Source organism: Trachurus japonicus, chromosome 5 (assembly GCF_045865225.1).
Source record: "Trachurus japonicus isolate A0001 chromosome 5, Traja_1.0".
Lineage (NCBI taxonomy): Eukaryota > Metazoa > Chordata > Actinopteri > Carangiformes > Carangidae > Trachurus > Trachurus japonicus.
The window spans coordinates 6182074-6206158 of record NC_140911.1 but is presented as its reverse complement, the minus strand read 5'-3'; the positions used below and the strand labels follow the sequence as shown (position 1 = coordinate 6206158).

General features: G+C 40.0%; 1 protein-coding gene across 1 annotated transcript; it reads right to left on the bottom strand.

Annotated features, from left to right (window-relative positions):
* Positions 1-5973: 5973 nt before the first annotated feature.
* LOC146986931 (acidic mammalian chitinase-like) lies at positions 5974-9092 on the bottom strand. The gene is made up of 10 exons (XM_085775808.1): positions 8968-9092; positions 8680-8881; positions 8532-8588; positions 8268-8433; positions 7735-7859; positions 7526-7649; positions 7259-7444; positions 7055-7174; positions 6814-6952; positions 5974-6224 (listed from the first exon to the last, which is right to left on the bottom strand). Exons 1-10 carry the CDS (start codon positions 9014-9016, stop codon positions 5989-5991), a joined length of 1404 nt encoding a protein of 467 aa, XP_085631934.1. The 5' UTR covers positions 9017-9092; the 3' UTR covers positions 5974-5988.
* Positions 9093-24085: the final 14993 nt, after the last annotated feature.

Below are 24085 nucleotides of genomic sequence, written 5' to 3'. Positions count from 1 at the left end.
TGTATGCTAAACATGTGACTAAAGCTCAACAACAACATTTGTGAAGTTTTTCTCTTGTTATTCGCACATCTACTGTATATGTGAAGTCATTTCAGTTGTTCTTGCAGCTGTTTTTAACTCATTATTTGAGCAATTATGTGGAAAACAATAAACACTGTCTGTACAAAAGCAGCATGAGATGAATTGATGTACTGGCATAAAATAAATGGAAATCAATAAGAATGAAAAACAAAAATATGGCTAAATTTGGCAAAACAAACTTGAATAAAAACTGGAGACCCACATATGTTGGTCGTGTCCTAAATGTCCTAAAAAATATTCTGGGAATAAGTGCTTGAAACATCACAATGGACCCAACATAGAGTCCATAAAGATATATTTATTAATATGTGGACCCATGACATGAGTTTATTATTACAATGAGGAACTTTTGATCCAATTTACATAATTAAATATCCCATCTGATATTTTTCTCCCCTAAAATTTGCCTCTTTACCTCCTGTTTTTTTCCCCTCCATTTCATTTGTTATTAGGGTCCGGGCAGCTAAGCTGCCGGGACACTATTGTATTCCTAGGAATTCTTCTTTAGGGTCCGGGCAGCGCAGCTGCCAGGACACTATTGTATTCCTAGGAATTCTTCTTTAGGGTCCGGGCAGCTAAGCTGCCGGGACACTATTGTATTCCTAGGAATTCTTCTTCTTCTTCTTCTTCTTCTTTCTTTCTTTCTTCTTCTTCCAAGGAAGTCATACTTCCCATGGGCGAAAACTCACCAAACTTTGCTCAAAGGTTCAGTCCCATGCCAGATGCACTCAACTCCAAGGACATGTGCCCCCCCCTCCTAGGGGGGGCACAATAAGCGTTTAAATTTAAAAACTTTAAAAATTCCTACCAAACCAACGGTAGATGCTACAGTGTTGAAACTTCACCACAATGTAGCCTCAATACTGCTGAAACTTTTGTCCACTTAAACTCATTACAAATTATGAAGTCCATCACTCTGTTTTTTTCAATAACTGTAAAACTTTTAAAATGTATGAGAACATTTTGAATTCTGCTCTCATGGAAACAACTGCAGTCAATGTGAGAGTGGAATTTATAAACATCATATTTTCTCTTATGAAGCAAAACACTTATCATTAAAAACAAATCACCAACATTTCCATGCTGTCAAGATGCAATTTATGTATTATCAGATTTTTGTTTAGATGACTGAATTATTGACATTTTGACCATTTCATCACAACAGCTGCCCGGGCACTGGCTCACCTGAGTGGATAAATGAAGCTACACAGCAGGTCTCACTACCAGCTAATTAGCTCAGCGAGTTAGGAGCTGGTTCTTGGTGTCAGAGGCTGTGAGTTCGAGACCCAGCGAGGGTGATAATGATGATGATGACCGATCAAAATGTCAGATGTCATCAAGCTATTTTGCTGTCTAAATGCAATTTATGTATTAACAGATTTTTGTTTAGATAACAGAAATCTGCGTTCACAACTGCTGCCCGGACACTGACTCCCTGAGTCTATTTGAGAAGACACACACCATGTCTCACTTCCAGATAATTAGCTCACTGAGTGAAGCGCTGGTTCTTGGTGTCAGAGGCTGTGGGTTCGAGACCCAGCCAGGGTGATATTGATGATGACCAATCAAAATGTCAAATGTCCTCAACACGAAACATAAGACAATTGTCCTAATGGTGGCATCACAGCAAGCTTCTAAATTTAAAAATTCAAATAGCTTGGACTGGACCATGTGCGAAGGCTCCTAACATCTTAGACTCATAGTAGATGTTTGACAAATACATATCATTATTTTACCTCAAAAACTGATTTTTCTTCTTCTGCCTACACGACAGTGAATGGCTTACTCAATTTGTGAAGCCACTGTTGAACTGCCACTTGTCAATTAGCTCAGTGCGATAGACACTGGTCTTTGGTTCCCGAGGTTGTGGGTTCAATCCTCAACTGATGCAAATTGGACATTATAAGGACAACTGTCCTGTCTTCCTATTCTCCTGTTTGTTGCTCAGAATTGCCTAAATTTGCCCAAAAGTAGCCCGGACCCGACCCATCGCTGCGCAGCAGCTATAATCTTCTTCTTCTTCTTCTTTCTTTCTTTCTTCTTCTTCCAAGGAAGTCATACTTCCCATGGGTGAAAACTCACCAAACTTCACAGAAACATCCGACCCCATGCCAGATTCACTCAACTCCAAGGACATGTGCCCCCCCCTCCTAGGGGGGGCACAATAAGCGTTTAAATTTAAAAACTTTAAAAATTCCTACCAAACCAACGGTAGATGCTACAGTGTTGAAACTTCACCACAATGTCGCCTCAATACTGCTGAAACTTTTGTCCACTTAAACTTATTACAAATTATGAAGTCCATCACTCTGTTTTTTTCAATAACTGTAAAACTTTTAAAATGTATCTCCTCCCACAATTTTTGCTCAATTGTCACCAAACTTGCTACAGAGCATCTCCAGACCGTCCTCCACAAAACTTGTTTCTCGGATTTTTGATTAAGCAAAAATTGAGCCTACAGTGCATGAAAACGTTTGACTGTAAACACTACTGTAAACATATACCATCAAATTCTTGCTAAATACGTTTTCAAACTTCCTGAAAAAAAATGAGAATATTCTGGAGTCATGGTTGATGAAGTTTAGCAAATATCAGAATTTTATCTCAAAAACTGAATTTTCTAGAACATTTTGAATTCTGCTCTCATGGGAACAACTGCAGCCAATGTGAGAGTGGAATTTATAAACATCATATTTTCTCTTATGAAGCAAAACACTTATCATTAAAAACAAATCACCAACATTTCCATGCTGTCAAGATGCAATTTATGTATTATCAGATTTTTGTTTAGATGACTGAATTATTGACATTTTGGCCATTTCATCACAACAGCTGCCCGGGCACTGGCTCACCTGAGTGGATAAATGAAGCTACACAGCAGGTCTCACTACCAGCTAATTAGCTCAGCGAGTTAGGAGCTGGTTCTTGGTGTCAGAGGCTGTGGGTTCGAGACCCAGCAAGGGTGATGATGATGATGATGATGATGACAGATCGATATGTCAGATGTCCTCAACCTGAAATACCAGACAATTGTCCTAATTGTCGCGTCACAGAAAGCCTCTAAGTTTAAAAATCCAAATAGCTTGGACTGGACCATGTGCAAAGGCTCCTAACATCTTAGATTCATAGTAGATGTTTGACAAATACATACCATTATTTTACCTCAAAAACTGATTTTTCTTTTTACTGTGGTTTCAAATCTGCCAACACGACAGTGAATGGCTTACTCAATTTGTGAAGCCACTGTTGAACTGCCACTTGTCAATTAGCTCAGTGCGATAGACAACAGTCTTTGGTTCCCGAGGTTGTGGGTTCAATCCTCAACTGATGCAAATTGGACATTATAAGGACAACTGTCTTGTCTTCCTATCCTCCTGTTTGTTGCTCAGAATTGCCTAAATTTGCCCAAAAGTAGCCCAGACCCGACCCATCGCTGCAGAGCAGCTATAATTGTTGTTTTGTTATTTTGTCCTTGTTAGTTTTATTTCCTGTTGAAAAACTGAGAAAACAGCAGCTGACATGGTGTTTATGATTATGTAAATGTAGGAGGTGAAATAAAAAGTTAAGTTAAAAACAAAAAGGCTGAAAAACATTTTTCTGTCATAAATCAGTGGGGATTCTGTGTTCAGCCTCAGCAGGAACTCACGTCACCTTCTATATGCAGAAGCTCATCTTGTCACTAAAAGTCGTGGATCAATAAAAATAAAATCCCGGGAACTGGACCATGACTTGTTGGACCACAGACGAGTCACATCTCCACTTTGATTCAGGGAAACTAAGGTGAACAACACAGATACTTATTGATGACTCAGTGAGGTCACACAGGAAGTTCAGTTCTGACTTAACTGTGTCACACTTTCTTGTTTTATTTTGTGAACGTCTCCAAAAACTTAAATAAAACTTCTGAACCGCTGCAGCAGCATCAACGTGACTCACTGCAGCGGGAGGAGCCGCCTCAGCCGCCACAGCATCTATAAAAAGATCATGAGCTGATTTAAGTTCACTGTGGGATCTGTGGCTGATTCATTGACTTATTATTTAATATGGGACAATCAGCAAAAGTTGAGATGGAGACGTTTATTATTTAACAGTTCATAAAAACTTATTCTGAGTATGTGTGACCAAAGAAAAGCCTCAGGGTCACTAAAGTCTTTACTGCCAACTTTGCGTTGTAGCCTGTTATTAACTAGACAATCTCATATAGTCCATACAACAGGGTAAACAATGTAAACTACTTTTTAAAAACTATCTAAAGGTTCAGATCTGTCTAATGCAAAATTGATCATTTAATGCAAGTTGAATAGAACTGACAACTGTTTTTGTTTATGTCCATGATCCACTGAACAGAAATAACAGACAAAAAAAACTGTCAACATTAAAGAAATAGTCACAAATTGATGAACCATAGGCTACACTCTTTGGCCATGTCATCTCTTCAACTGCTCGTTAACACAAATATCATGTTCACTGAAAATAACTGTGGAAACTTAGTTTTTGTACAAAATTGTAACACTGACGACTCATTTGAGTTTCTGGTAATAAGTACACGCTATTAAGCATTAGTTAAGCATTACATACTGAATTCATCATTTATAACACATGAATATTAATTAGTATGTAGTTTATAATCACAGTTAAAAATCTTTTACTCATCATTGATAAGCAGAAACTGTATTAATAAACTACATACTAATGAATATTCATGTGTTATAAATGAAGACTTTGCTATTTATTAATGCTTAACTAATGCTTAATAGTGTGTACTTATTATAAAGTGTTACAGAGTTTCCTTCAACAGATCGTCAGAATCAGATGAAAAAAGATCTCCAAAGACTCTGCTGATCAGGGCAGTGAACAATGTTTAACTAAATGTTAACTCAAAGCCTCCGCACTATTTAACCCTTAAGTCAGGCCATCATTGTAAATAAGAACATGTTCTTAATTGATTTCGCCTGGTTAAATAAAGGTTAAATAAAAAAAATTAAAATTAAGGCTAAAAGATTGTCTCTTGTTATCACTCAACAGCTCCCTCTGGTGGACATCAGGATCCTAAACGTCCAGATTCTGGAGACTTTTAGGCAATTTAATGCTTCCCTGCTCTAAAAAGAAAAAAAAGAAGCAGTTACAGTATCACTAAAATATTATAGGAAATAAAACTAAGAATAGGGACAACTCTGCATTTGTATGAGATTCAATCCATGTTTTTAAAAGGTATTCTATAAATAAAGTTATTTTGCTGACACATACTATTCTCTATACGTGAATAATGCTTTTTAAACTTTGCCTGCTTTTATTAATATTTATTTAGACTTATTATAATTGAGGCAGATCAAGTTATTAGAGAGTAATTATTAGTAAGTAATTAGACCAGTATTTATGTCTACAATTTATATTTGTTATGTTTTTTTCTGCATTGACAGTTTCTGCAGGAAGAGTGCGTGACGACAAACGGGTGATGTTGAAGTTGTGGTGTCTTTTAAAGATTCAGTACTTTAGTAGGACAGCCAAACTTTCTCACCGCCACAATTTAAATTTTAATTTATTTATATTTTTCTAAGTTCATGAAATAAAAAGTAGCAATGCATCAATATTTAAGCGCTTGTTTTTCATGTGTGTTGGCTGCAGGGATGTCATTTACTTCTTTTCACTTTAAAATTTGCCCCAAAACGTCTTTTTTTTTTTTTTTGCAGTCACGGTACTTTCTTAAACACATCAGAGAAGTGAAGAGATGAACAACACAAAGACACATCAGAGATTTAAAGTTGCTTATTTATTCAGATTACATAAAGATCAGTGGCAGGCGTTAACAGAGATGTTCTTTAGCTGGATGGTTTGATGTTAGATGTTAGTTTTTTAACTCAGACCCTAAGTAAAGAACAACCAGTTTGAAGCGCTGCTCTGAATCTTTTAGGCCCAGTTGCAGCACTTGCAGCTGCTGTCGAACACGAGGCCGGCAGCACAGCGCTTAACGTAGGTTTTTCCCTGGTTGCATTCAAAGAAGTTGTTCCTGTTGGATGGGTCGGCATAGACTCCGTTGGCCTTTCCGGCGCAGAAGCCAGAACCCTCACTGCCACCGCCGCTGTCGCCGCCATCATCGGGAGAAGGGGTGACTGGGGGCAGGGGATCGGGACGAGCACTGCATCCTGAGGAGAGAAATACGAATTCAAGATGTTAAGAAGTGAAAACATTTTTTTTTTGTTTATTTTCACATATCAAAAGTTAAAAAAAGATGTAACATATTAAAATCCAAGACAATGTGAAGGGGAAATGCCAAAAAAAAACCTCCAGGGGCTTGTAGGGTGGCATTCTCCGACTACAGTTCTAAGCTAATGAGCATACATTTGTGAGGTACAAAAATCGTTCATACATAATAAATACAAACATGGTTTAACATGATTTAACATTGTACAATGCAATACAAAAGCTTGCTAAACATATGATAAGAAATATAAAATAATCCCAGTTTAGATAGGCAGGCCATGTGGAAAGTATTGACTGGTTAGCAGGAGTGACTTTAGTGCTCTCCTAAATTGTTGTAAAGATAAATAAAAAAAAATGTACAGGTAATAAATTCCATATTCTTGGCCCACGATAAAGTATACAGAACTGTGATTGGGAGGTACAACAATATTGGGTTCTAAGGTGGCAAGAGTTACGTGTGGAATAGGTGTGAAATTGATAGTTGTATGCAAATATTGATATAGGAGGTGAAGAGATGTATCTCGTGCATACCAGACCCGGTTCCAAGGCCTTTCTTCAGGCTGCTGACGAGGGGGTATCTTCCCTGGCCACAGAAAGTGCCGGAGAAGTCATCCAGAGCCAGACTCCACACGAAACCTCCACCGAAACCGTTCTGCTTCAGCCACTGGACCTGCAGAGCGCATGAGCGACGGCACGGAGGTTAAACTGCAGTCATCATCATCATCACAAATGTTGACGACAAGAAGGTAAGTAATGATACGCAACTTCTTACCTTAATCTGGAAGCTCTTAATGTTGTCGTATCCAACCCAGTTCCCTGAGCCGAAGGCATATGGCACTTCCTGGGAAGAGTCCCAGGCCTGGGTGGCTCCGTCCTTCAGGAAGGTGCAGATCTGTCGGCAAAAAGACAATCAATTAAGGTTCAGGACCAACACAAAACACACACACAGTTGTTGGGGGTTCAGGTTAGCACATACCTCATAGTAAGCCCAGAAACCAGCCTGACGGGTGAAAGGTCCAGCGGGTCCAGCGCCGCTAGCGGGAGCTCCGACAGCGGTGTTAGAGGAAGAAGCCAGGCGGAAGCTGTGGCCATAGGTGGCGAAACCAACCAGCAGCTTCTTGCCGGGGGCACCTTTGCTCTTCCAGTATTTCATGGCATAGTCCTAAGAATAGACCGGCGTGAGTATCTGCTCCTTCATGTCATTTTTACTCATTTACAGAAACATATAAATCCCTTCACTCACCACATTGAAGTAGATCAGGTCTCCCTGGTCAACGGGGCTCTTGTACAGAGGACTGTTCTGTCCAACGGTGCGCTCCCATGAGCCGTGGAAGTCGTAGGTCATGACATGGATATAATCCAGGACACTGTGGAGGTTTAATGTTTAACGTTCATTCTACTGAGACTACTGAGACAGTGTGTAGCAGCCCTAATGTTTGCATGTGCACTTACGCGCCGATCTGAGCGATCTGGTATCCGGCGTCGATGGTTCCCTTTCCACCAGCGACAGCAGCAGTCAGCAGCAGACGAGGACGGTTGGTCCTCCTGCCCTCGGCCTCGTAGGCGCTCATCAGTTCCTATCAGACGAGACAGAAATGTTCATAGTCGGTGTACGACGAACAGAAGAGAGTCGTCTGCATAAAGGTGAACAGTAACCTGAGACTGGTTGGAGCACAGAATTTAAAGGGCTCTATGTTGTGAAAACTGTGATTTTCATTGTTTTTTCATAGAGAAGGTCTTCAGGCCTCATAACTATTGTCCCATGCATTAATCATCGGTAAGAAATGTAAAAATATCCCATTAACACAAGCAGACAGAACTTCTACCTTTGCTAGGGATATCAAAAATTCAAATAAAACTCTGGAAAGTCTCAGAGTGCGATCAAAGAAAAATATTTAATGTTATTTGAAATAAAGAAGTAAAATAGATTGTCAAAGATTTCCCCAAATTCATATCATATATCATATAATATCAGTATGACCGACCTGAACCAGGACAGTGAAGAGCTGCTTATCCTGAGGAGGAGAGCCGCGGGCGCCAGGGTACTCCCAGTCCAGATCCAGACCGTCAAACTGGTATTTGCGGAGGAATGCGATGGAGCTCTTGATGAAGGTCTGACGGTTGGCAGCATTGGAAACCATGGTGGTGAACCTGGAGACACGGGAGGAGGACGTTCAGAGCTCAGCTGCACCGTCCTCACAGTGAGAGGAGAGCGACGTGACACATTTTTTTTTTTTATCAACACTTACTTCTGAGTGCCGAAGTTCCAGCCTCCGAGAGCCAGCAGGGTCTTCAGGTTGCCGTTCCTGCAAGCGACAACAACAGCAACTTTAAACCCCAACCCTTGATCTAGATGTGCATGCATGACCATAATCCTTGTTATGTGTCTGTACTCACTGGTTCTTCAGGGCCTGGAACTGTGTGTAGAGCTTCTCATCGTTCCACTCGTAGGTGGTGAGCATGTTGTTCTCCATCCCAGCGAAGGCATAGATGAGGTGGTCACAGAGACATGGGTCAACGTCAGTGGGGGTGTACTTTCCTGCTCCGGGACGATACTGGGCCCAGTTCGTGAAGTAACAGGAGAGGGTGTAGGATGATCCTGCAGCAAAGGGAACAAGTCGCCGTCACATTTTGTCACCTTACCTTGAATTGGATTCACATTAGTGGGTAAACGGTTATACTTACCTAGCTGCACATGCAGCAGGAGTGCCAGTCCTGCAGAGAGAAGAAACATTGAGTCATTAATAATCAGTCTGCATCAATGCAAGATGAAATTAAACTAGAAAATGAAAGCATTTCTTGCAGAAAATCCATGTGAATGCTAAAAGAAACTGAACATTATCACTGAAGCAATGCTGAATGAGCTGAAGAAATTGTTGAAACAATGCTGAGTTAACTGCTGAAACAATGTTGAAAAAAGGCTTATGCTAAAAATGAAAACTCTAAATGACTTTAAAAGGGCTAAAAGCAGTAGAAACGTTAAAGAGGCAGAGTAACAAAAGTTGTAGATTTAAGTGTAACATTTCAAGAGTTTGAAGAGTTGAAGTCTGCTGCAATACAGTCGAACCTGGCAGCTACAGGAAGCTGATGAAGCAACTAACATAGCTGAAGCAATAGCTGGTGCATAGGGGGTTCTTTTAAATGAAATTGTCGGAAATTACTTAAATTGTTGAAGATTAGTGTAAAAAAAAAGTTAAAGCCTGCTTTCAGCATTCGCACTAATTAAGATATTTGGTGAGAAGTTTCAGAGAGTGAGGAGTTCATCTTACCGACGCAAATGAGTAGTTTGCCCATGTTGCTTCTGTACGACTACCAGAAGTTCTGCAGGCTCTTTTATACTCCTCAGGTTCCCCTCATATCTGTGACCTAATATTTGAACAGGTCTGAACAATCAGCAGAAGTGAAATATCAAACTCATTCATATGTTTGGTCAAGACTGATAACCTTCGACTGCCCTCTGATAATGATGTGATGCTGTTAAATTAGATATCTACAAGGTTATTATGTACTGTATGTAACCTTGTAACCTCGTATGTATGTGTTATATGAAGGCAGGATATGTGCACAATAAGCGTATAAAATTTAAAAACTTTGAAAATTCCTACCAAACCAACCGTACGTGCTACAGTTTTGCAACTTTCACCAAAATGTCGCCTCAATACTTTAGAAACTTTTGTACATTTAAACTCAGTGCAAATGATGAAGTCCATCACTCCTAACCCTTTCTCGTCCGACAATTTTTGCTCAATTGATACCAAATTTGCTGCAACTGCATCTTCAGAACGTCCTCCACAAAGTTAACACCCAGATTTTTGATATTTGAAAATTTGAGCCTAAGGTGCATGAAAACGTTTGATTGGAAACATATAACAGCCAATTCTTACTAAATACATTTTCAATCTTCCTGAAAAATTACAATATTTTGGAGCCATGGTTGATGAAGTTTGGCAAAATTTTAATTTTTTATGAAATCTTCCTGTGACACAAGTTAAAGCAGAAGTAAGCGATCTGGTCGTTTTGGCTAATGCTGCGTTCCAGGCCGGCTTTTGAAACCGTAAATTACAGCTTCAAGTCACAACTTACGACTTTGTAGCATTCCAGGCAACCCACTCGTGTTTTTCCGACCTGTTTTACCTGTGAAAGTCACTATAACGGCCACTCGTAACTTCTGACCCGTGAACTCGTACCAGATCGAACTGGTACGACTTCACAGGTCTGAAAAACACGAGTTACGAGTTCCCTTGAACGCACCATAACAGTCCTCGTCCCTACGTCACCACATTCACGGCGTCCCTTGGCTGCACACACAGCCCTGCATGCCGTTCTCTCTCCTCATTGGAAAAAAACTGTAGGATACGAGAAAAGTTTTCTCCTCGGCTCAGAGCAGAGCAGAGTGACTGACAGACCCGTGTTTCGGTCCAAACACTCTATGTAAGTGATTGCTGTCGGAAGATACAACTATTTAAGACTTATATTAACACAAATATATCACTTACTTCTGCTTTAATTTCACTACTGCCACACCTGTTTTGTGATAGTGATGTTTACTGCTGCGTCGTTCAGTCCTTTCTGCTCGTGCCTTATCATCCTCGAATATGGTTAAAATCAGTTGTTAATCTGATCTGATAATAAAACAAGCTGAAGCTTTCTGTCATTTTCTGTCCTTGGATGTTGCTCAGCTTTATAGTGACTATTATGTGATTTATGTGACTCTAATTTTACATTAATGGACAGTAACATCAAAGTAAGTCATAATTAGGTATAGATATTATATTAGATCAACTGCTGTCCATCATGTTTACAGGAATTATTGAAGTGCACCTTGAATTCATGAGAAAAAGGGCTTAATCTCCATCACACTCAAGTTAACACATGGGCACATTAGAGTCACCAATTTATGTGAATACAAACACAGGCAGAAAGGCCTTGAGTTTCTGGATTTGATGAATCTGGGTTGTAGACAGAGATTCAGACGCATAACACTCCAGGACGTCTTGTAGATGATTAATTTAATTTATTTTATTGAGTTGACAGTAAGGCTTTTTTTCATCCGTTGTCCCTGGCCAGATGTTACAGGCAACCTAAGAACCAAAAAAGGGGCAACGTGTTTATATGTTACAGGTTATATATGTTTGAAATACAGTACAGACAGCTGGAGGCTTTGTTGGGCATTTCACTCCTTCACATTTCTGACATTTTCTTTAAAGTTTGGAGTGTACAGTACAGTATCGGATTAGACATTTATGCAGACGACCTTCATGTGTTTGTCAAACAGCAGCTGTGACCATTTCTCTCTCGTCTGTAAGAACCGATAAATCAGAGGTCAAGAAAACTAAATGTCCTGATGCTGACTCTGGTGGAAAGCGAACCAGCATGTACAGTACGTGCGTGTGCAAACATCACGGTGCATACCGTCTCATTTGTTCCACCACTGTGGGCTAACACTGCTCGGCTTCAAGATATGACTATTTCAACAGCTGTGTTTACTTTACATTTTAAGTCCCAGATGAATCATTTTTAAGTCGTTACAAATCATGTAAATGGAAACAACTACAGAGAAAAGCTAAGAGAAAATAACTAATCACCTACTTTTCAAAAATTAAAATAAGTATCTTGTTCACCTACCTCTTAATTGTCAAAGACAGAAAAAATATAGAGTAATTTGGCTACAACAATGTGAAGAGCTGTCATGTTTCCCTCCAGTTGATTTTTTTTTTTTTTTTTTTTAAGTTCTCTGTGATTAAAATTCAGAATTTTTGAAGTTTGAAGTTGTTAATTTACAAGAAAATAAGTGGGATATTCTTGGAGATTAACACTGACAAGAAAAAAAAACAACTCACAAATTTGCAAGAAAAAAATTGAAATTGAAAACACATTTCTTTTCTTGCACATTTGCAGCTTTAAAATTTGACAATCCTGATTTTAATTAGCAGTGGTTTTCCCCCAGGGGGCAGTTTAACAACAAACTCAGCCTGAACCACTGTTTTTGTTTTCTTTGCAGAATATTTTTGTTGGGGGGGGAAAAAAGAAAATTAAGATTATTTTTTGTCATCTCTGAAAATGACAGTACATCCAGTTGACATGAAATGTGTCATATGAAGGAGGGAGTGACATGCACACACGCATAGACAGATAGACACAACGAGACAAGGTTTTATAGGCTTTTTTGCTGTCACTTTGATTTGTTTTGCCTCTTTATTTTATAACCACTGTGTATTGGAGCATATTATTATGTTCTTTGATTTAGGATGATGATTCATATACATATTGTTAAGATTTAATGTAAGTTTTTGTTGACTTGTCTTGTTTTATTCATGTCGTTGTACAGTAGATGTGTGTTTTAAATGTACTGTTTTTAAATGTGGACCCCAGTGAGTCTAGTACTCTAGAGCACAGCTAAACAAATAAACAAGACTGAGCTTACATAAGACATGTGAGTGCAGATGGAAGGAGGAAACAAATGAGTTCATGTTGAACAAACATCTAAAATAACTAAATAAAAAAGATTATGTTTTACTGTATTAAGACCTTGTGCTGTGTCCCATCTCACCACCAGGGGGAGGCGATGAGCTGTGCAGAGACCAGCTCCATTTTGTAGAAGCTGTTAAAGAATGAGAGACTATTTTACCCCTGATTCAGCTTCATTCCCTCTCCAGTCGTGACTTGTGCTTTTTTCCACAATGATCACAACTTTCTAACGTGTTAATCTCCAAAACAACAACAACAACACACATCGTCTTTTTCACTCCAGAGATAAATTTTAGTGAACTTACTGAACCTCAAACTCTCTGTCTCTGTCTCATTCATTATGGCAACGACAGCAGATAAACACAGACCTGTTGCCGTCGCCCACGCAGCGCACACACACAGCTGCATAACACACACACACACACACACACACACACACACACACACACACATACTGTGCATTATAGTTGAAATGTGACAGAGGGATTGTGTGATTAATCGCGTTTAATCCTGTTGTGTTTGTGTTGTCCGTCCATCTGCACTCAACACTGCAGCTCTGTGATTAATTATAACACATTCATTTCTATTTTCAGGTCTTTCCCAGCAGGGAGAAGCTGCTGTGATTAAGTTGTACAATTAGCAGTGGGCTCAGACTCTGCAGCACTGTGTGTGTGGTGTGTGGTTGTTTCTGGTGTCTGCGAACACGTTTAAGATGCAAAAAAAAACCAACAACAAAAAACATTAAATTAGACATTAGTGCTTTTCTGTTGTGTTTTGAATCCATAATTAAAATAAAAATAATGATATCACTGCACAGACTGTGAACACAGTGTATAAAATGTGAGGCGCACTCGCTGTTCATTTCCCCTCCATCACCAAAAAAAGGGAACGCTGGCTTCTCAACAACCCGTTGCTATTAGATACTGCTGAGCTTGTCACCATGGCAGCAAATTCTCAATCATTTTCTCTCTTTCTCACACACAAACTCACACACACACACACACACACACACACACACACATATATAGACGTTCAAACTGTAATGTGGCAAGCAGGCGGGCTGACAGGCTCGTCCTTGAGTCCTTCAGCGTTCCCATGCAGGTCCAGCTGGGAAACGGTTTCGACCTGTGAACTGAATCCAAATGCTCAAAACAGGAGGAGAGAGAGAGACAGAGATGGTGCAACAGTTTCGCATGCAACCTGTTGGGATGTCATGTGTCATTATGGGCTGTCATGCAATGTCATGTGTTTTCATCTGAAATTTAGAACTGCAGCTGTGTTTATTTATTCATGGTACCTATTTACTGTATTTGTAGCTATCATTGCATTTATTGTATTCAGTATTATGTTATTCTATTCTCAGTTATGTATGCTGTGGAACTGTTTATTTGTGTATGCATGTGGAACTGGAGTCTGAATGTGTTTTGATATTATGTGTCTGATATGACTTGTAGTACAGCACTTCAGTCAACAACGATTGTTTTTAAATGTGCTAACTTGAACTTGAACTATTCTAAAGCCTGACCACCAGGGACAAAGACTGCAAATTAGCTGAAGCTATATAGACATCTTATATGCATCACATTTTCCCATTTTCTGTGCCAACGTTGTATAGTTACAACCTTGTTAAACAAACATTAAAATAAAAAAATAAATGCATCTTGTGTCCCTTGTTTCTACAACAAAAAACTTCTGTGCAGATTTACAGGAAGCAAAGAGTCAGTTTTACTCAAATTATCATCACTGGATGTGACTCACGTCCAGATGATCTGAATTTGGCACATGGTGCAAAAGAGCAGTGTCCGTGTGTGTAAATTAGAATCGCTGCAAAGGAAAGGAGGATCGACTTCTAATATGACTCACTCGCTCACGCTCACATTTTTACAATTCACACAGCCCCGGTTCAAACTATTTTAACTGCAGCGTCGTCGTGCAACGCCGTAGCTACTGTATCTCCAGCCAAGGAGGAATTTATAACACCCAGACATGACTTGAATTTTCACATCTTCTGTTGACGTCAGCCCACGGAGGCCGAGAGACGAACACAGGGAAAAAGAAAGAAAGGTGAGACAAACACAGAGAGAGAGAGAGAGAGGGAGGACATGAAAGAGTGAGTGAGGAGTGAGAGATAGGAGGATAAGCAGAGCCTGATTTTCTTTCTCCAATAAAAGCAACAACCCCCCAGTGTTGCTATGGCGACCTCATCTCGCTCCCTTCCTTTCAGTGAGCTACCACTTATCCTCGCTGCCTTTCAGTCAGCAGGGCATGTGGGTGTGTGTGTGTGTGTGTGTGTATGTGTGTGAGAGCTTTTGTGTGTTGGCTCCTGAATGAATCGAGCAAATGAAGGGGAAAGCCGTTAGAGACCAAGTCCAACTGTTTCTGCACACACACACACATGCACACGCTGACATGTATGCACACACACGCACACACACACACACACACATTACTAATATGAGCCCTAAAGCTGAAAAAAAAGGCTTTATACTAATAAGTGAAGCTGAATTCACGTCCTCTCTTCATGTTTTCTGCAGCGTCTCTTCATCCTCATTTTCTTTCTCTCACTACCACTCTGCATGATTTTCAGTTAGCACACACCCACTCAACACACACACACACACACACACATACACACATACACTTCTCACCACACCACTACTTTAAATGTGAACTCTACTGAAAAGAAAAAAGGGACGAGAGCTGCATGGGTCCTTGAAATCTACCTGATATCGGAGGAAACTTCTCCACAGTCGCTCTGCTCTCAGCTGATGTTCGTACAAAAATACACACACACAAGCGCACAAACACACTCAGAAAAGACCTTGTGTTTTCTATAAATCTAAAATCAAATGTTCTGTTTGTTTGAGCATCGCTGCGTCGTCGTCGTCCTCGCTGACCAGATGCTGTGTTTCTCATATAGCTCCACTTACTCCCTCATAACAAGCACTTAATCTAACAATCTTCTCTCCAAGCGCTGCAATAAAAGATTCATGCTCTCCTGTGGGTTTCTATCAGCTGCCGACATCGTTTGACCCAGTAAAGATGGGATGTCGTGTCACTTCACACTGAATCTGAATGTTTAATCGCGCACACTTCAAATAACACTCAATGAATTTGGTCTTTTATCTCAACGCTTTTGGACCAAACAGTAAATAGAGAGATACAGACTTTATTTATCCCCTAGTAGCCACTCCATTTGTATGATGATGAAGAGGAAGGAGAAGAAAAAGAAGAAGGAGAAGGAGAAGGAGGAGACGAAGAAGAAGACGATGTAGACAAAGAGGAAGAAGAAGAGGAACATTGTAAACACAGTTCCTAGTAGCTAGAAGAAGGAAACGAAGGACGAGGAACAGGAGCAGAAGAAGGAGACGAAGACAACAAAGACAGAGAAGAGGAAGAAGAAGGAGAATAAGACATGATGATGACGAAGACAAAGAAGGAGAAGACCACGAAGACGAAGAAGAAGGAGATGAAGAAGACGAAGAAGTAGAAGAAGAAGAAGGCAAGGCAAGGCAAGATTATTTGTATAGCACATTTCCGCAACAAGACAACTCAAGGTGTTTTACATATTAGCAAAATAAAAGCAAACATTATTTAAAACCAGACAAGAGAAAGAATTAAAACAGATATAAAAAGAAGTAAAACAGAAAGGGAGACGGAACAACTAAAAAAAAAAGATATAAAATAACAGAATAATGTTACAGTGCAGTTAATGAAAGGCGTCAGCAAACATGAAAGTCTTCTGGCAGACCTGCAGGTTTCTGGGAGTTTGTTCCAGATAGTGGGTGCATAGAAACTAAATGCTGCCTCACCTTGTTTACCTCTGACTCTAAGTATATAGATAGAAGACCAGTACCAGATGATCTGAGAGGTCTGGACGGCTCATAGTTGAGCAGGAGGTTAGAGATGTGTTTTGGCCCTAAACCATTTAATGCTTTGTAAACCATCAGCAGTATTTTTGAAATCTGTTCTGTGAGAAACTGGAAGCCAGTGCAGTGATCTGAGGACTGGGGTGATATGATCCACTTTCTTGGTGTTAGTTAGGACTCGAGCGGCAGCGTTTTGAATTAGCTGCAGCTGTCTAATGGACTTTTTAGTGAGACCTGTAAAGACATCGTTACAATAGTCAAGGAGAAGGTAAAGCCGACAGCAAAGTAGAAGAAAAAGAGGGAGAAGAAGAGGAAGACCTCAGGACTTTGTCAACGGTGAAACCTGACTTCCTGTTTTGATCACATGATCATCATTACAGCCAATAGAAGGCACTGATTCTGACCCGGAGCAACGATTTCACATTTCATTTTCATAGTCAGGAAACGTGTTTTTAATACTTAAATATACAGTAAAAGACACTGACAAATAATTGATAAAGCCGTTCTTATTCTTATTGATAGTCATTGATCTGAACTCTGTAGCTACTTTCTGGATCTGGAGCTGCTGGATTCACAGCAGGTGGTAAAAAAAAAAAAAAAAACACATCTGAGTGAAGCTGAACCGTCATCTTCTCCCTGCGTTCCTCCGACAGGCTGCTTCAGGGCTTCAGGTCACATTTCCTCTCAATACTTTAACGTAATTCACGGCTGTAAGTGAAGTGCAGGTGCTACTGTGTTCGCCACAAAGCTCCACTCCAGCCTGCACCTGCCTTTTTTCTTTTTTTTTCTCTTTTTTTTATGACACACCATTTCTATAAAGTGTGAAGTGTCTTCTTTTACTTCCAGAGCTAAAACCCACAGGGGATTACTTTACAATGCTGCATGCATGCTATTTATCATGTTACTGCCGTATTGCTGCAGCCCGGAGCAAATCACAGAGCAGAGTTACACCTCCAGTCCGTTCCACCACAGTCAAACTGTATTGCCTCCTCCATTTTTCAGAGCATAGCCAAAGTAATGACATGAGTTATTCCTCACAGAGCCACGGTGAGGTTATTGAAAATGTATACATGCTGCTGCAGTGAGTCTGGGAGCTTTTCATTGTCTGCACACACACACACACACACACACACACACACACACACACACACACACACACTGGGCCAAATTACTTTTCTTTCATACATAAATTATCAGCACTTTGCAAGCACCTGTCAATGTGGCATTAAAGAGAAATTATAGAGGAAGAAGAAGCTGTCGGGAGCTGTTCTGACTTCAAAACAGAAGAAACGACGAGACTAATGCATCGAGAGAAACGTGATAAACAACTTGGAAAAACTGTTTCCACCTCAGGCCTTCAGAGTAAAAAAATCCCTTTCCTCTCCATGTTGCTTCCTCTCTTTAACACCATTAAAACAAGGCCAATTAAAACCTTGCAGGAGCAGTTAATGATGCAGAGACTGAAATTCAACAAGTTCAAGCTCAACAACAACAAAAAACGAGGAGACACAGCTCTGGAGGAAAAGAAAAGTCTCTCACTCTGGTTGCATGTCAGAGTGTCAACATCTCTGCTGCTTAAGTTTGACCCAGACATTATAAGAGCTGCAGAGAAAACTCATCAATATAACACAGTGTAACTAAAGCAAGTGGTGTTTTTTCTTTTCTTTTTTTTTTCCTTTTTGGCTTTGCGACACAGAGAGGAAGAGAAAGAGTGAGAGAGTGAGGCAGGCAGGCAGTAGAAAGAGAGGAGGAGAGAGATGAGAGGGACAGAAGCTCTGCTGCAGAACACACCTCATCTCCTCTATAGCTGGCGGGAGAGAGGGAGAGGGAGAGGTGGAGAGAGAGAGAGAGAGAGATTCGGTCTGTGTCAGTTTCTCTCTTCAGCTCTGGAGAGAGAGAGCGAGAAAGAAAGAAGCAGGGAAGTTATATTTCAGGAATCTTAAGAGATCCACAAACGTGTGACTGTGAGGGAGAGGAAGACGAAGAAGCAGCAGCAGCAGCAGCAGCAACATCCGAGCACGTGAGAGAGGAGAAGAAAAAGAAGAGAGAGAAAAAAAAGACTGACAGCAAATGAAGCAGCCAAGAAACGACAGAGAGAGAGAAAGAGAGACAGAGAGAGAGAGAGATGTAGTCGTCGCTTCTGTTGCGGTAAGAAAAACATTCAGATGTGTTGACTGACTGAAGTAAAACAGGACGTGCAGCTTCTAAAGGTGACGGAGGCAGGTGAAATGGAGAATCACGGAGAGGGAAGTGAAAGGATGGAGGGATGGAGGGATGGAGGGGGGGTCTGTGTTGGCAGAGAGAGAAAGAGGAGGGGGGTAAATCATAAGTTTGTGTATATGTGTGTTTGTGTTGCTGCTGGAACAGATTCAGCTGCAGGGCGATGCGTCTATGGGCTTCTTTTTTTCTTTTTCTTTTTTTCTGGGGATCTGCATCCAGCACCTCTATCTCTGTCATCCATCCCTCTCTAAATCCTCCCTCTCTCCCTCTCTTTCTCCCCCTCTCTCTCTCCCTCTTTCTATTCCGCCCTGTTGCAGTGTCTCCGTGTCGTAGCAGCACAGCAAAAACAAACCTTATGCAATGGACCATCTCATAAAAAACATGCATTTCTACTCCATTCCCATTTTCCTCCTCCTCCTCCTCCTCCTCCTCCTCCTCCTCCCACTAAAAGACATCCCTGTTTCATCTGAAAAAGCTTCTCTGACTGTGGCTCTCTCTTCCTGTTGCACTGGAAAAAACAAAACAAAACAAATAAATGGAAAGATGAAGGAGAAGAGTGAAAACTTTCAACCCACTGATTTACACGTTATTGCTCATTAGAGGATAGAGATGAGCATCTAATTAATTACTAGCTCAATCTAGAGTTGCAATTGAAAGTAAAGCAGATGTTTAGTTTTAAACTTCCACCAGAAGACATTTAAAAAGTTACAAAGAGGTTTTTGTGCGTGTCATTGTGTAGGATCGTCTGTTAGTGTGCGTTACATCCACTCTCTCTCTCATTAAAGCAGCGGACAGACATGAACATAAACATTAACATCTCAGATGCTGCAGAGTTTGATGTAAGCACACGCAGCGACAAACTGTCAGGAAACTAAGAGATACTGTAACAACACAGTGTCGTCTTGATGAAGCTTTGTTTTACAGTGTAGAGTCTGTGCAGGTTGTAGTGGAGGTTCTGCACAGGTTGCTGAGTGTGTGGGAGGGAAACACATCCACTAATGTGTGTGTGTGTGTGTGTGTGTGTGTGTGTGTGTGTGTGTGTGTGTGTGTGTGTGCGCGTGCGTGTGTGCGTGCGTGCATGAGAGAATAAAGCACAAAACAGGCTGTGAAGGAGAATCTGTGAGGCAGAGACATGGACAGAGAGGTGATGTTGAAGGTCCGACAGTCCAAGAGACAATATCTGAGTCGTGCTGAGTCGTGTCTTTTAATGAGTTACGAACTGGAGAAACAAATTGTTGTGGCATCAAGTAATTAACGTTGATGTGAAATACAACATGCAGGGATTTAATGCATTGTTGCACATTGGAAAAACTCTGAGTTATGATTCGTCAAATCAATATAACCCCCAACAATATTAGTTATCAAATCCTGACAGAAGAGAAGCTGCAACAAACAGAAAGATTTTGCTTGAAAATGTATTTGATTATCAAAGTTTCTGATTAATTTGCTGAAGAGAACTGAAAAAACTACACTGCATTGTGGTGAACTGGTGTGTGCACATTGAAACACTACAGTAAATCAATATAGTTGATCATTGGCACAAGTAGTTTCCTGCACTCACTCAGTGCATCCCAAATTGCTGTATTTCTCTTTTAAATGTCAAACTCGGGTGCCTAGTATCAGATAAAAATCAATATAATACCATTTAGATCAATAAAGAGAGGAACTTTAACATTTCCTGCAGAGCTTTTCAGTATTTAATCGCATTTTTCAATCATTATTTTGACTGAGATCTATAAATAAACTCAGTGAACTCATGAAGTTTGAGGTAAAATTCCCTCTTCCTGCAGACTGTTGACTTCAGGGCCACTTACTTCAGACTGTGGATTAAGGTCAGTGTAGCTTTGTCTTTTTTTTTTTTTTCTTTTTTTCTCTAACTATTAGTCATCCTTCAGTGGCCGGCCGGGGAGCTGCTGCTCTGATAACCATGTGAGCCACGGTGGTGCAGCCGTCTACGAAACTTTCAAAGAACCCTGAGTCAAAGGAGAAGACGGAGGTGGTGGGGGGAGAAATAACAGGCGCTATGTAGGTAAAAGAAAAAATAATATTCCCTATTTATCCTCAGTGAAAAGATGAAGAGGAGACAGCTAAGTAGCCTCTGAGTCATACAGATTTATTTCATTCTGAATCGTTCAAATTGCAGCGGTGGCGGCACAACACAAGTCCTTTATGTGCACGTATCAGCAGCAGCAGTAGCAGCAGCACACGGTTCTGCTTTTTCCTGAACGCTGTGATGCTTTAGAGAAGCAAATGACAAAAAAAAAAAAGAAAGAAAATGAGGGGGGCATCAAAATTAAATGATGGATCCATTATTGAGCAGGTTGCATATGAAAAGATGAGAGAGTGGAGATGAAAGTGAATGGTTGATAGAAGAGTAAGAAAGAGCAAACCCTCAAGTGGCAGAAAGGGGGAAAAACTGTTAATGAGACAATAAAGGTTAAAGTTTAAAACAACAACAACCTAATAACATAGATTTTTTTAAAAAGAAAGAAAAAAAAGGACATGGACTTCTTCGTCTTCTTCTTTTGAGACGATGATGGAGAAAAACAAAAAAATCTGTTGTTGTTGATGTTGTTTCATCAACTGTTTCACAGATTGGACCAAGAACAAATTCCAGAAAGAAACTAAAATCTCAAAACACCAAAACAGAACGAGGATAGGACGTTTGTTTCCATGGCAACTGTGCAGTAAAGCCTTACATGGCCTCTCTGCATGTGCATGTGTGTGTGTGTGTGTGTGTGTTATTTGACAGCAATGATAATCTTATTATTGTTTGTGCTTATTCTAGCTCTTAAGCAACAATTAAAAAAAAAAAAACTTAAATATGGGTCCAGTGGATCAAATCTAAATAATCTAAAATCATCTCAATAATATTCAGGAAATAACATCTCTCTCTAAAAGTGTTTACTCCATTAGCCTAAATGTCCTTGAGGAAAGAGGACTACTCTCCTGTCACTGTCAGTAGGCTACAGTGTGAGTACAGTGGGATAGGCTACTGTAAACCAGTTAGTTCATTCCCAGAATTCATTGCATTAACATGAAGATGACCGTGCACTTAGAGACTTTAGACACTTCATTTGTATGCGTGTCGTTACCATGACCGACATCTGGGATTTTCTTTTCTTTTTTGATTTGCATTAACTGGAGAGTAGAATTAATTCACATTAAACGCTTCCCGCAAAAACAAACCAGTGTGTGTGGGTGGTGTCTGCAGCCTACCAATGAAATAACCCCCCCATCTCCAAACCCCAAACAGAACCACAACCGCACAACAACAACAACAACAAAAAAACACAGTTCGGAGGAGGATCAGCTGAGTGATGTGAAGACTCAAGCAGCTGCTGCTTCTTTTTAAAACCGTCCAAACCAACGACACAGAGCTAATGGGCTGAAACCAACACAACTGTACTGTCACTTTAACTTTATGAAGTAAAAACCTCACAAACCAAATCAGAAGCAGCAGCTCAGTCGTCGTCACACGGACGTGTGTCTCGGTGGAGACACATGAAGTGGTATTTATATCAATTTAAAATAACTTCCTGTTTGAACCTGTAGAGAAACGTCACTCAGCTCTGCAGCAGCATGTCGTCCTGCACGTACAACATACAATATCTATATATATCTGTATATCAATTAACATATGTATAGAAAATACCTACATAATTCAATTTCAGATGGCATTAGCCTATATGTTAATACAATAATGTGCAGTATGTTAAAACTTAATGCTTAATTTATATATGCAAATGTACTGAAGCAACATATAAAATCATATATGCTGACACAACATATGTGCCTGTGCTTATATTAACATACATTTACATGCATAACATTAACATATGTCAATGGGCTTTGGTTTGGCTAAGTCATGCATAGTGTATATATTATGACATAATATAACATAAAAGTGACTACAGTAATAGACTCCATGTTCATGTTACTTATATATAGCCATTTATTTAAAAAAAAAAGATATATATTATATGTTTAGAGTATGTATTATAAAAACACATTTATATGGTGAAATTAGGTTTTTTATTTCAACTTCTTATTGGTTTCATATGGAATTTTTACATATATGACTCATACGTTTTTACTTTATATGCATTTTCATATATGAAAATACAATGTATGTGCATATATTACATTTCCATACTGGTGTCTTGGTCCACTGCTCTCCTCAGTTACACCTGGCAACAGTTTCCAGTGACGATCTGCTGAGCTGAGCTAATTGAACCCCCCAAAAATCAATTAATGCAGATTTTAGGAAAACTAACTGCCAAAATCATTAATTGATTTAAATCCAAATTTTTTGACCTTCGCTTTCAGTTCTGTGTCTTTTTTCTTTTTCTCTGGAAGGACGAACCTGAATCCGACTTATTCTTTTATAAAATCAAAACAAGTTTTCAAAAGCAGCTGGATACAAAAGAAATGTCTATAACCAGTTCATTTAACCGTCTTGTTGTGTAGAAACTGAGCATGAAATATGAGAATCTGATGTAACCCTGCTGTGTGTGTGTGTGCAGCAGCAGCAGCTCCGCTCACACAGCCTCGCTCCTATTATAACCTAAAGTACATGCAGAAGGCCGATAATATGAAAGATCCTTGGGGTCTTTTTAACTGTTGCATAATAAATAACATTTGTGGGACGCAACGTTATAACAGGCGCTGAGGGTGAAGTACCGATATGAAATATTAACATGCTACATGATTTCATCATTCCTGCATATTTTACCTGTAACAGCAGAGCACAGCACTGCTTTTCTATCTGTTCTTCCTCACTCATCCTCCTTTCTTTCTTTCTAACTCTTTTTTTCTTATTATGTCTTAAAGCAGAAGTAAGCGATATTTTTGTGTTAATATAAGTCTTAAATAGTTATATCTTCCGACAGCAATCACTTACATAGAGTGTTTGGACCGAAACACGGGTCTGTCAGTCACTCTGCTCTGCTCTGAGCCGAGGAGAAAACTTTTATCGTATCCTACAAGTTTTATCCAATGAGGAGAGAGAACGGCATGAAGGGCTGTGTGTGCAGCCAAGGGATGCACGTGAATGTGGTGACGTAGGGACGAGGACCAATAGATCCATGACGAGGGCGGGGGCTGCTAACTCCGTCGACTGACAAGACGTTATGGTGCGTTCAGGGCAACCCGTAACTCGTGTTTTTCCGACCTGTGAAGTCGCACCAGTTCGATCTGGTACGAGTTCACGGGTCGGAAGTTACGAGTGGCCGTTATAGTGACTT